The sequence below is a fragment of the Juglans microcarpa x Juglans regia genome, chromosome 5D (genome assembly GCF_004785595.1).
Source record: "Juglans microcarpa x Juglans regia isolate MS1-56 chromosome 5D, Jm3101_v1.0, whole genome shotgun sequence".
Taxonomy (NCBI): domain Eukaryota; kingdom Viridiplantae; phylum Streptophyta; class Magnoliopsida; order Fagales; family Juglandaceae; genus Juglans; species Juglans microcarpa x Juglans regia.
Window position 1 is genome coordinate 13,928,304 of NC_054602.1, and position 14,529 is coordinate 13,942,832.

A 14,529-nucleotide genomic window follows, 5' to 3' on the forward strand; every position below is an offset into this window, starting at 1 on the left:
CATATATATATATATATATATATATTAATTTTTTTAAATCAAGCTTGGTGTGCTGACCAAGATGTAAAACTTTAGAGTTTGCTTCTAATGTAAAACAAGCATCCCAGTAATGGCCCAAGACTCTCCAACATTAGTGATGGCTTGAATTACTTGAAGAAGTCTCCCTTGAGTTTGATGTTTGTTAGCCCCAGTTCAGTTCCAAAGATGCTTGCTTGGAGAGCACCAAAAGCCTCTTCAAGGAATGGATCAGGAAATAAGCTTCTATTCATTCTCATAGTGGCAATGACTCTACCTTCGCAGTCTCTAGCTATAATCCCAATTCCAATCTTGCAATTAGATTTGTCAATTATAGCATCCCAATTGAGCTTAATGAGATTCTATGGAGGAGGAGTCTAGGACTGAGGTTGATTTCTATTAGTTTCTGTTGAGCTTGTTCTCTCTGCCTGGATTTTCTTCATCTCCTGCAATATTTGTTTTGAATGCAACACCTTGGATCGTTTAAATCTACATTAAAAACAAAACCATTCATTCTCAACCAAATTCTTCTAGCAACCATAGCTACTTCCTCAGTTTGTTCCTTCTCAATAGTTTCGCAGAAGTTTTCCATCAACTCCATAAAGCTCCTCTTAGGATTATTGCTTTTCCGTATTTGCTTGGAACATTGACTCCAGACATCTTGAGCTTCAATGCATCCCCACAAGGCATGATTCATACTCTTCAACCTCTAAACAAATAGGGCAAATTGGGTTATCAACAAATTCTTTATGAATAGATTCAAACTTATAGGAATAGCTTCTAAGAATGCTTGCCACAAGAAAACTTTGTCTACATTTGGTATGTTCAGCTTTCACACTATTTGCCACACTCTTCTCTGACTATTATTGCAAGACGGCTGCACTTTAGTTCTTTCTTGTATTTCTTTTTGAGAACAGTTCATTTGTAGTACCTCTCCATATTAACTTGTGGACATTTGTAGTGCAGGGGGATCAAATTTTCAACTGATTTTTCCTATTGGCTTTACAGAGCTGTTGTTAGGAATCCAGTGGTTTAAGTACTCTAGGTCCTCTATTCGGTGGGACTTCTCAGTTTTCACAATGGCACTTTGGATCAAAGGTTGATAATTTTAAGGGGCTGAATCCTAGAGGTTCAAAGTGGAAGGAAGGAAAAGACAGTTATTCATGGTCCAATTCTACAGTAAGGCCTACAAGATTTATTTACGAAGATAGTCCATTCACATTACTAATGCACCTATACAGCCCCATTCACATTGCTAGACCATGTAGGTTACAACGCACGTGTTCTTCCCACATAGTTTATACAATTTGATAAGAAAAATATCGAGCTGTCTTATAGAAATTTTCCTCACCGTTCTTCCACATCCCTAACCAAAATCCTCAGGCAGCATTATGAACTTAAAACGCACATGGTTGTTGTTCCATTGATTGACATTATCGACTATCATCATTGATTGAATAGAGGTCCTGGGCAGAAGTAGAAGAAGTTCCGGTCCAGGTCGGATCTGATGACGAATGAATACGGCTCTCAGCTCCACTTAAGCTCTTCCTTACTGGTTGGATCTGATCGAACTGGCCTCTTAAAGCTTCAAACCTATATTCATCACCATATATACTTGGATCCATGATATCTTCATTAACAACAGTTCAGCCTTCGAGCATGCTTACTACTGCAGACATGGTGGGTCTAAGCGCTGGAGATGGATTGGTGCAAAGTAGAGCTACTTTGATCATTCTAATGGCCTCCTCCTTGTTGAAATCGGAGCCTAGCTTTGGGTCTACTAGCTCCATTAGATCACCCTTTCTTTGTAGAACAAGGCCCTGAAATAAGCATGCATGAAAGAATGGAAATGAAAAGTAGTGAATCAACAGAAGAGAAAGACGTGAACTCATGCCTGACGTCAATGAGTTGAACAATATCAACCTAGTTTAGTATACTTTGTAGCTTGACTCTAGAGTAGCAGATCATGCCGACCGGATTGGGTGGAAAAGCACAAAGAAGAAACATAACTCATGACTGTGTTTTTAAATGCATGTAATTAAGGGTATAGATCAACCTTACCCAATCTAGAAGGCATACATAATTCTCATTTGGTCGATATTTCATGTTGTTTTTCCCTGCAACAATTTCCAACGCAACTACTCCAAAACTGTAGACATCTGCCTTGTAGGTTAAATAACCCCATAATGCATATTCGGGTGCCATGTATCCTCTGCAAAATGAGCGTTGCATATGACATGTAGTTCATTAGTATGAAGCTCTTATCGTTAATATTGGGAAAAATCTAACATCTATGGAAACATAGTTACGTGGTCATGTTTGCTTCCCATTATTCGTGTTCCATGAATAAAAAGCCAACATCTATAGAAACATAGTAACGGGGTCATGTATCCCCTGCAAATTGAACATTGTATTATGACTTGTAGCTCACTAGTATGAAGCTCTGATCGTTCATATTGAAAAACAAATCCAAAAAATCCAACATCTATAGAAACATAGTTACGGGATCTGTTTCCTACCCATTTAGCATGCAACTAGTAAGGAATATAATTGAGTGGAATCTTCATGCCATGAAAGATAAAGATTAAAAAAAAAAAAAAAAAAAAAAAAAAAATATCGGCAAGGAAGAACATTTTACATAAATGAGATATGATGAGCGAAATCTCTGTCCTCTTTATGTCCTTCACAAACATCATTCAAACACAAATACTTTCAAACTAATTAATTATTACAACTTTTTCAAACTGATCATAACTTTCCAAAATTTCCAAACAAAAAAAACAATTCAATTTTTTCAAATCTCAAAATTAAAATTATATTCTAACAATATTTTTAATTTCATTATATTTTTATTTAGTTTTTTCTCTATCGTTTCTCAAAACCCAATAAATACTTAACTTAAACTATCTTACTACTATTCACAAACCATTTTACTACTATTCACGAAATTCTCATCTTATCTTATTCCCCAAGCATCCCCTTAGTGAGATAAGTTGTTAGGGCATCGAGCTCAAAGCGTAATTTGCTTTTTTTGGGGGTGGGGGAGGGGGGCTGCTTATGATTCTACTAGATTTCAAGTACTTCCTTTTTTATCATTTTGGTTACACTAGAGAGAATTTTGAGACTATCTTAACTACAGCTCAAGAAACTATCAATCAACGGCTACAAGATAAGGCAAATTCCAACCAAGCAATGGCTAAAATATTCTTAAGGATATAAATGTATTATTTTCTTCTGTATAATCCATAATCACTTGTATAAAAAAAAAAAATTCTTCTCAGTAACTGTTTCTATACTTGTCTCGATAAAAACAGAATATTTGACACAAGTTTTACATGCTATTGTTTTTTTAATTTAAGAATAGGGAGACAGATTCCAGGAGTAGGATTTATGTTAGTGGTTGAATACAAATCTCTCTCTCTCTCTCTCTCTCAAAATTGGGCTGATTGTTTGTTGCATCAAAAGTACTCTGGGCATAAAAAAAACACAAGCAAATTATAGCTACATGCTTAATGTTTGCACTCTTTTGTAAATAGTGAACACCGATTGGTAATTTAGGCAGGAATGCAACTCTACAAGGATGGTGGTGTTGCGAATATAGACAACCAACGTATGGAAATTCCTACCAACTACTGAATCCAAGAGTTTTCTACTGTACCTTGCATCTATGAATGTTAATAATATGCTAAAACTTTAAATGCTACCCTTTCTGGCTTAGTTTCTGGTACCATCTCAAAGAGAGATAAACATCAATGTCTGCTCCGGATTATCTCCCAGCCAATAGCTAAGGAGGGAATATAGAAAAGGAAGAATACAATTACAAGTGGGGTCCAAAGAAAGGATAGAGGGAAAGATTTATCTTACATTGTTCCAGCAACTCGGGTGCTGATATGGGTGTTTTCCTCTTCATCGAGCTTGGCCAAACCAAAGTCAGAAATCTTAGGGTTAAGCTCTCCATCCAGTAGCACATTTGTAGTTTTTATGTCCCTGTGAACAATTTTTATGGTCGATTCCTCATGCAAGTAAGCCAAACCTCTTGCAATCCCAACACATATTTTCTGCCTCGTAGGCCATTCCAAGTTTAATTGGTATTCCTCTGGACCTGCAGTTTTCATAACAACTCCAATGGGGAGTTCATCAACTTGGTTCGTAATAAAAACAATACGTAGTTTTTGGTTCCCATACTTTTGAAAGTCTAACATAAAATAAGAAAGTATAAGCAATAAACTTACCAAACAAAGCACGTGCTAAGCTATTGTTTTCCATATATTCATACACCAAGAAAAGTTGACTTCCTTCAACACAACATCCATACAATCTAACAAGATTCGGGTGTTTTAAACCAGATATCATGCCTATTTCGTTCACAAATTCACGATTTCCTTGATTTGATCTCGAAGAAAGTTTCTTAACTGCAATGATAGTACAATCTAACAGTACACCCTGTATTCAAAATAGAAACGTATCATTGGGCATGTTTTCCATCATGTACTGAGAGATCTGTAGATATGATGAACAAGTAGGATATGAAAAATGGAAATCCTAAAAGCTCAGTGGGAATGACGTTAGATACCTTGTAGACAGATCCAAAACCTCCTTCCCCAATCTTGTTTGCAGGATTGAAGTTATTAGTGGCAGCTTTGATTTGCCTATAAGTGAAAAAACCAGTTTGCAAATCTAATCCTCTCAGTTCTGTAAAAGGAACGAAAGGATAGGGGAAGATGTCAGATTGCATCTTATAAATGATGAGATTACTCTTTTATTGCTATTTTGCATTCTTGACTAATCAGATGACTTTAGGGAGAATGAGACCACTAAAATGCAGTGAGAAGGAACAAAAATCTAGTCAATCAGCTACTTAACCCAAGGTGTTACAAGACAGTCTCATTTCATTTTCTAAGTCTGCTAAACAATCACAGGTGTATTGGGAATCAAAAGCCAAATGAAAAAGAGATATATTTGATTGGTACATCCCTTAGCATGATATGTGCCTTTTGGCTCTTCTTTGCATTTAAAATAAGATCATTTTACTGCTATATAAGAATATTCAACAGAAAAACTAATTCTCAAGTGACTTTGGGGGCATTTCGAAATGACTTCATTTAGATTTCACACATGAGGAATGATCTAAGACACGATTTGATATTTTTATGATCATAAACGGAAGTGGCTCCAATATATGAAGACTGCCTCTTATGCTCTGCAATGCAGCAATCCTATAGTTGCCTTCCACATTGTACTTTGGATTGCTGAGGCATGTAGGGTGATCGCAGTACATAGTTGGAGTAGATATTACAAAATTTATACCAACTAAATCATAAATTTTGCAGTGTTGAGTACCTTTGTCCCTTGATATCCTGCCTCCTATGCATCCTTTCCACCAAAGAATGCCTAGAATCATAAGAATGAGGAATAGCACTGATACTACAGCTCCAATCACGATAAATATCTCAACCTTCACAGGGGGACTGAAATCTGAAGAAAGAAAAGGAGCTGAGTAAAGCGATTTTGAAGCTCCATACACAAAACAGATTTTCTGTATACTTTTGCTGTTCGCCAATCTAAGAAGTGTGAAACAAATTGGAAAAGATAGAAGAATTCTCATATTCCAGGAAATGGTTACCAGATTCCACAGAGATGGCTGATATGAGAGGACCATACGTTCCTCTCTTTGGAGCAGCTGTTGTCCCTTTCCCAGCCCAATGGAAGCGGATCTGTAAAACTTTATTGCTCACAACTGCTGTATATGTCCTAGACACACCTTTATCAACCCCTTGTGCGGCATTTTCAATATCAAAATCCATTAACACCGGTTTTTCCTGTGACAAATTAACTAATTAAAATCCTGTTCTACATATAAAGAGAAACAAATAACTTTGTACGTACCTGGATATAAACATCAAATATCCGTCTTCCAAGACTGTAAAAGGATCTATTCTCCCTGAATACTATCTCTGCAAAGGATAGTGTCACGCTATAATTCCCATTTGCCAAGCAACGCACATAATAGGTGAGAGAAAGGGGAGAGAGGCGTGCACTCGTGTATAATTCAAAACTGTTCATTCTGAGTGTTGATACATTGTTCGCTATGTATACATTTGAGGTACTGTTAGTATCCCAAAATATTCCACTTGCACTTATTCCCCAGTACTTCTCACTCCCGGGTGGAACAAATTTTGCCGGACCTGCTGGATCCAGATCCTCATCGTACTTTATGTTTCCACTGGTGATAGCTTTTCCGCCACAATTTATATGCACTGAATAACGGTCTACACAAACAACAGCTTGTGGAAGTAAGCATTATAGGTCAAAAGGGAAGAATTATTAGTTTTATCTTCTTGGTTCATTTTCTTAAATATTTCACTGTATTTTGTGTTTTCATTTTTGCAAGCAGGTATCAAAATGGAAGCCTCACAGCACGAATAAAGCATAGGCCTCAAAGTTCTATTTGAAGGTATGTAATTACCTTTTGTGCAAGGAATGTTCTTTTGGCACTCCCCAGTATTTCTAGATTAGTGTAATACAAGAAGAATCGTGAGCTTATGCAAAATTATAGTTGAAAAGGAAAAGCTTTGGCAAAATCAAAGCGAGAGAGAAAAGTTTTGGTTGTTCTTAAAAGTTAAAGAGAGAGAACTTACGAGTTGTCCCGTCCAAGAGAGCTTTCAAACGCATTTCTGATGAAACGAGAAACTCGTTATTTTTTGAAAAACTATAAAGCTTAAGTTTTTGGAGAGAAGTATATGCAAAGGTCAGGTCGTACGATATTAAGGCTAAGAAATGTCCTTACAGGGTTTCTCGACAAGTAGGTCCCGCAGAGCTCTCTGAAAAGTTATTGTAAGAAAGATCTAGTTGGCTGCACATGAACATAATTTTCAATAAGAACTCATTATACATCCCAAAAGAAATAAAGAATGACTAGAGTTACAGGTTGTAAAACCAAACTATTTCATTAACTGAAACAGCCCGGAAGATGACCCTTGAGGAAGTAGCATGATTGACCTCATCTAACATTGTAATCTAAATCAGCTGTGCTATGTATTTACCATATTGCATTTCCCTAAATCTATGCTTGGTTTTTGTTGATGTTAATCCAATATCATTCAGGTTCAGACCATCAAACATCTCTGGCCAACTTGACATTTAACTGTCAATATACTGTTGACAGATAACAGACTTAGCAACATAACAATGTAAAATAAGTTCATCTACTACTCCTTTCTCCTGGTGACACATGGTGTATGATGCAAATTAAATTCTCCAGAAAATTTCTTTAATCCACCCATTGCATATGATGAGTGAATAAGACCTATAGCTGACCATATCATAAGATGAATAAGCTTCCAGAGTGATTTATATTTCAACATTATGCATATTTGTAAAAATTCTATATCCACCGGCCCCTAAAAAATTACACAAAGAATATTATCATGCAAATCTGGTGTATAATTTAAGATGAACTACATACTCGCGAGGATCTCTGTCTATGATCCACTTCGGAATAGTCCCAGTGAGCAAGTTGCTTGTCAGAAACCTGTTCGAAGAGCAAAATAATCACATTCTGGTTAAACACACACTAATATCATTACTAAAGGAAGAAAACTGAGGAAAATTTAAGGTACTAATTTTGGATGATATAATAATTGTATGAAGCCTTAGCAACATAGACAAGTTACTGTTATGTTGCACATTAGGAAAGTCAGGCCCATCCCTTGGTATGACTGCATTCCCTAGGGAGATGGCTAGCTTGTGAGTGTTTGTAGTTTGGCTATCACGTGGTTCAGCAATGGTATCCTTTAAATTTTTTAAGTCCAGATGAAAACAAAGAGGATACATTTGCTAAATATATATATATATATACATATTGTTTTAAGTCCAGATTAAGACCAAAAAGGATACTTGAACAGGTGGAATATTACATATATAGTTCTACAACCAATATAATTCTATAACTAAAGTAGCTGACCCGACCATGTAAGGATGAATACATATATTGTTCTTCAATACATACATATAACAGATGCAATTGTTCTGCATGACTACACAGGGGAGTCAATATGCAAAGCTCCCAGTCATGACGACATAGATGCAATTGTCCTATCTGACCCAACCATGTAAGGATGGGCATAGGACTTGCCGAATCATCTCACTTGGCGTGGTGTCCTTTGAGCTGCTTCTTAATTGTTTATTTGAACTTCATCGAAAAAGAAATAGATTTAGGGTTTTGATTCAACGCATACATGTATTCCAGCTTTTCTTGATCTTTAAAATCTGGAACATTTCCTCCTAATCTATTGAAGCTGAGATCTCTGCACAGATAAAAGGATAAAGTAGCTATATAATACTACAAAAGAATAATAAAGCTGCATAAAAGTGAAGATAGAATCAAGAAGACATAACACACAGGATAAACAAATTGAAAGAGATTCCTTGTCCATGTAAGGGTTGAGATAGCTCAAAAAAGTTTTATAGAAAAGTTAATGGTTCTCTTATTTTCAGTCCAGTGAAAGCAATGTTGCATAGATATCTTGACAAAATTCTTGATATTCATAGATATCTTGGGGCATCTGCAAGAATGGACCTAAGCAACATGACGTGTAGATCATTGCTACTGTGCATCAATGTCCATGGGAAGAAAATTGACAACCCTACATAGCTGATTTCATAAGCAGAACAATATTTCCCACTCCAGTTTCAATCTAATGTTGCTATAAAAGTACAGTACCTCATAGTGAACGGTTTCAGCATATGATCTTAATTCTACTAGAGAATTAGAAAGAAAATCCGTATTGAAACAATACTACAACACAGTAAAGAAAATTAAAAAAAAAAAAAAAAAAAGGAACTTTCACACAATATTTATCAGTAATGAACAGGGTCTGCGCCAAGTATCTGGACTTTTCAGTTCTTCGGGTTTTTAGTAAATGAAAATATAAAATAGACAAAAACAGAAAGGATGGAAGAAGTACAAAATTTGGAGTTCTGGCATTTGTGATATATATGCAGGGATTGTTCCAGAGAGATTGCAGCTCCTCAACATTCTGCAACATTAACCAACATCGTCTAAGAAACAACTCTAGAAGTTTGTATTATTCAAGCTCCTAACATTTTGCAGTTAAACAATGACTTACAATCTTTTCATTCCCCTCATGTTACTCAATAGCGGAAATTTAGAACCCTCACCATGTAGGTCACTAATTCTTCTGCACAAAATTGCATCATCAATGACTGTTAGTCTCTTAATCAAACAAATCTTGTTAATTCGAGTACAAATGAAGATATCGCAGAGAATTTACAACAGGAATCCTGAGAAGAGCAGAACTTACAGCTCAGTTAAATTACTAAGGACAGAAATACTAGAAGGAATGGGCCCATAGAGACCACTAGCTTGGATCTCCCTGTGAAGAACATAAATATAATGAGTTAGGTTACACCTGAGTATTCTACCAGAAGAGATTCAGGCAGCACCATTGGGGGAAAAAACACATACAATTTCTGAAGGTTTTTCCAACTACGGAAAAAGTCAGGTATTTTTCCGGTGAAGCTGTTACTGCTAATCCTACTGCACTCGCTCAAAATAGAAACATTGAAACATGAGTTTTCTCAGGTAGGAATGTAAAATTAATATTATAATAGAAATGGCTTAAAAGTTACAACCACTTACAGTTCCGTTAATTTGGTCAGATTAGTGAGAGCGAGTGGCAACTCTCCCGTGAGATTATTAGCACTAAGAATACTGCAGTCAACAAATGGCCGGAAGTTCAACATATTGGGAATTGTGAAATGAATCATCAAATGTGATTTCAGAACTAAAGGACAGGATAGTAGGAAATACTGACAGATTCTCCAAGTGAACCAAATTTCCAAGCTCACGGGGAACACTTCCAGAAAACAGATTGGTCTCTATGCTCCTGATATTACGACGGTCTTCGTCAATGTTAAAGCAAGGTTTTAACAAAAACAAACTATGAAACAATGTTACAGATGAAAATGGTGAGTAAAAAAGATAAAAGAAGAGCTTACAAACATACGAGCGTGGTCATGCTTCCCAGGGAGCTTGGGATCGGTCCTGATAACTTATTTACACTAATCGACCTGTAGCGAATTATTATAATCACCATAGATCGATATTAATGTAATATAATCAGTAGTCTAAACCCTTGAGCTTTATGATTTTGATTAAGGAATATCTCTGCAACGAGTAGTAACTCACATAAATGTCAAGTTTGCAGAAGCCCATTCGGATGGTATTGTACCAGAAAGATAGTTTCGAGTGAGATCACTACAAACAATAAGAAAGATTTAGAAGCTTAAATCAATTTTCAAATACTAATAATTACAAAAAAGAATTAGTTGGGTTGATCTTCTTACAGCTTTTGTAGGAAAGGCAGCTTTACCAGAGATTTTGGAAGCTCACCAGAGAGATTCTGCCCTTTAAGAAATCTGTATGACAAGGATAATTGTACAACCTTTTATGTTAGAACTTCTCAACTCATCGTTACATCGTTACAACGTTTTCAAATTTTAACACAAAATATAATAAACAATTCAATTTTTTCAAATCTCAAAATAATAATAATAAATAATATTCTAATAATATTTTATCAACTCAACTCACTTCAACATCCAAACGCACTCTAAGACTCATGTAGAAAAATTATTTTTTATAAGACTCATGTAGAAAAATTATTTTTTAATAATGGATTCCGTTTTTTATGAAAAAAGTACATAAATTTAACATTTACATGAAAAAAATTATTTTTTTAATAGTAAACTCTATTTTTTTTAAAAAAAAAATACACAAAACTTACATATTTTAAAATTGTATCTATTACTCATGTAACAAACATAACTTTTGAATGAGGAGGGGATGTATAAAATTCATTTAATAATAATACAATGGGATAGTTGATGATGTAGCCTTGAAGACTATAGTTTTAATAGTTGAGAATTTAAAAAAAAAATTAACAACTTATATATAATTTTTTAATAATTGAATGGTATGTATTTTTATTTTCATTTAATGATAACATAAATGGGAAGGGAAATAATGATTTCACTTTATGGCACTAATTTCGTTTAATAATAATAACATATGATAGTATAAATAGCTGTTAGTTATGGTTCAAAAATTATATATATATATATATGATCAATAATTTTATCATTCTTAATCACATTTATTAATATATTATTATATTATGTAATTTCGTAGAACAATCATTTAAATAAAAAGTTGATTGGATTGAAAATTCAAGATGAATGAAAATAAAGTTATGTTTAGTTGTTGAACTAAATTCAACTCATTTCAACTCATCTCAAACTAATAAATTCACTAACTTTTTAACTTTTTATAAAAAAGTTAAACTCATATCAATCTACTTCATACATTTCAACTTAAAAAGTTAAATCTATCTCAACTTAAAAAAATTAAATCCATCTCAATTAAACCTACAAAATATTACTATTTATAACTCAAGTCAATCTATCTCAATATACAAACGTAACTAAGTATGCAGATGTGGATTGTGCGCATGTGTGTGAGTTTCTTTTTTTTGTATTTTATCATCCCATTTACATGACCAACTTATTTTTTATAGATAAAGACGATGATAAAGTTAAAAATGAAAAGGAAGGGTACGTACAGTGAAACCACGTGACAGATGGTACCATCTGCTGTAGGGAAGGAACAATTGCAGATTATAGAATTGTTGTACATTGCTGGCTTGGAACTGTAATCTGCTTCTGCTGTGAACCAACTTGATTCATTGAGGCATGGGTCCACTCTGAAATTCCAATCATCCTTCCCCAGTTGTGTAGCTATTTCACGCAGGGCACCAACTGCATCATAACACAACGTCCCAACTAACTCATTTTTAAGAGTTTTTAATATTATTTTCTAAACTCTTGGGGATTCACGCCAAGAGTTACAAGAAAAATCAAAACATTTTCAAAACTCTTCCAAGTAAATTAAGCTAGACTTCCTGAAGTAAAGAACAGTACTGTAATTCTGAATAATTCTTAACGCGAAGATGCGAGTATTTTTATAAATTATTTTATAAAAATATTTTTCATTAATTGAAATATAATTATATAAAATATTATGAAAAGTGATCTAGATAAATCATTTTCTTTATTTCAATCATGATCTGAATCTTGATCATAAAAACAAAAACACTCAATAATATTTTATTAGATTCTTCTAATTTTTATGAAATTATCATTTATCTTAAAAATTTGAGTGAAAAGAGAAAAATTATTTATTTTTATTATATTCTTAATACTCTCTCTCAAGTGGACTCAATACGAATTCAAAACTTCTGTTCTAATATTATGTTAAATTATTGTTAGTTTATCTAAAAAATTTAAACTAACGAAAAGAAATAGATTGAATTATTTATATTATATTCTTAATAACCGATTAATCTTTGTTAACTTACATAGTTGGAATACATTGACTCATGTTGTTTTCTTAGGCTATGGACCTATTCTTCAGAAGAATATATTAAAGTTGATATTTTTTTCATCAAGTGATCAGGGTACGGACACTTAATTACTATTATCAAGATTTCTCAAAAACTATTACCAAGTGATACAATTTTTTATTACTTCCTATCCTTATCCATTACCCATGATGTTACATTAAACAGATACCTATGTTAAATGTGGGCCCCATGAAGTCATTTAAGAAACATTTTTATAATTCTCCATTCGACACGCAAGACACTCGAATTTCTTAGCAATAGGATTAGGATGGAAATAACGTTTTGTTTGAATATTGAATTGAGTTGAGATGAATTTAATTTTTTATAAATAATAATAAATTGAGTTAATGGTAGAGTAAATTTTATGAAATCGATTTAAGATAAACTTAGATATATTTAAATGTTATGATGTATTTAGATGTATTTATAAAAAATTAAAAAAAGTTGTGAAAAGAAGTATTGAGTTAAAAAAATTATGGATTGTAAAGAGATTTTGAATTAAAATAAATTTAATGATTTGAAAGTTAAATATTTAGATGTTAAATTCAACTTAAAACTAGACAGTCTAAATTTTAAATGGAAAGTCTATTCATTTTACAATATTCTCGCTTACACAAAGAGTTCAAATGCAAAAATTATGATGATAATATTCTTACAACGAATATAGCTTTTTTTTATTAAGAAGTATTAAATTTATATGCAAACTTTATATAAAAAATTGTATATATTGCTGTGATTTAATATAATATGTTAAATCTATTTTATATGAAAACAATTTACAATACGATGAATCACATAAGATATTTTTGTTTGCATATTATTTTATGTAAAAATTTTCATTCCTATTTATTCGAGTCTCCGTTTATGACTTACGTGACATTTAAATGTAAAGAGAAATCAAACATAAAAAATTAAAAGGAATTAGTACTGAATCATGTGATGGATTGACAAATGAGATGAGTTGAGATTAAATTTAAAAAATTAAATAAAATATTATTAGAATATATTTTTTTAATATTATTTTTATTTTGAGATTTGAAAAAATTGAATTGTTTATTTTATTTTGTGAAAAAATTAAAAAAAATTATAATGATTAAATGAAATGAGATGAGTTGAAACTAATGATGAAAATATAGGAGGACTCATCATGCGATATAGGTAATGAATGTAAATTTTTGATTTTGAGTTGATTCATCTCGTCCGAATCAACATATCATGATCTCCCCTTCTTTTCTAGGAGGGAAAAGATCAAGCCCTTAAATATAGTGATTACAAGAGATATATATATAGGTCCAAAACCTGGATTTTAAGGTAGGCCGGGACGGTCATGGGTCGTCGAGAACTTTTTCAAAGTTCAAACAACGTCTCAGAAAATCGACATCTTTTTCAAACAAAATAACGAATCAAAAAAACAAAACAAAACGATCATGACCCATGAATTAATAATCAATTGCATGCGATTCAGTACGTACTTTCAATACTGGAAAATTATCATCCACATGAACTCAATCAATGATGATCAGTTCATGAAAGAGAAGAAATTAGTAGAAAGAGTAGGTTTTAATTACCTTCATCATCAGGAAGACGCCCTGCTGCTCCACCTTGTGCCTTCACTAATTTGAATACTCCCACCAAAACAATTAGCAATACGAGCGTACTTTTAAGACTCAAGCCAATCGTCTTTGCTACTTTCTGAGCTTGTATCGCCATTTTTCCCCAGCTCCAACGCCTTGAGGTGATGATGATCTGCAGCTTCCAAACATGTGCTGCAGTACGCGGTATGGACAAGATGAGAATAGCTTATTTATATATACAACACACACATACTTGCAGTACTACTAGTCCTCAATCAGTTTGACTTGAATTTGTAGTGTGAAAAGGAGATACAATAATTAGAAATCTCCATTATTATTGTTATTATTTATTTTATCTTCTCCCTCCCTCATCCCATAAATGAGATCTAGACTAATATTTAAATGTTTTAAATATTTTTTATTTGCTGCATGCAGTCGTTGTCTGTAAGAACGTCATA

The 14,529-nt window shown here is 33.3% G+C and overlaps 1 protein-coding gene across 1 annotated transcript; it reads right to left on the reverse strand.

The window, feature by feature from the left end:
• Positions 1–1,213: 1,213 nt before the first annotated feature.
• Positions 1,214–14,290, reverse strand: LOC121265342 (probable leucine-rich repeat receptor-like serine/threonine-protein kinase At3g14840). Its single transcript, XM_041168932.1, has 24 exons — positions 14,066–14,290; positions 11,658–11,853; positions 10,384–10,455; positions 10,226–10,294; positions 10,036–10,107; positions 9,852–9,923; positions 9,677–9,748; positions 9,503–9,574; positions 9,339–9,410; positions 9,144–9,215; positions 8,982–9,053; positions 8,253–8,321; positions 7,481–7,546; positions 6,803–6,868; positions 6,654–6,689; positions 6,482–6,522; positions 5,902–6,284; positions 5,639–5,834; positions 5,356–5,490; positions 4,589–4,707; positions 4,248–4,458; positions 3,880–4,117; positions 2,077–2,227; positions 1,214–1,835 (listed from the first exon to the last, which is right to left on the reverse strand). Exons 1-24 carry the CDS (start codon positions 14,205–14,207, stop codon positions 1,662–1,664), a joined length of 2,868 nt encoding a protein of 955 aa, XP_041024866.1. The 5' UTR covers positions 14,208–14,290; the 3' UTR covers positions 1,214–1,661.
• Between the last annotated feature and the right edge of the window lie 239 nt (positions 14,291–14,529).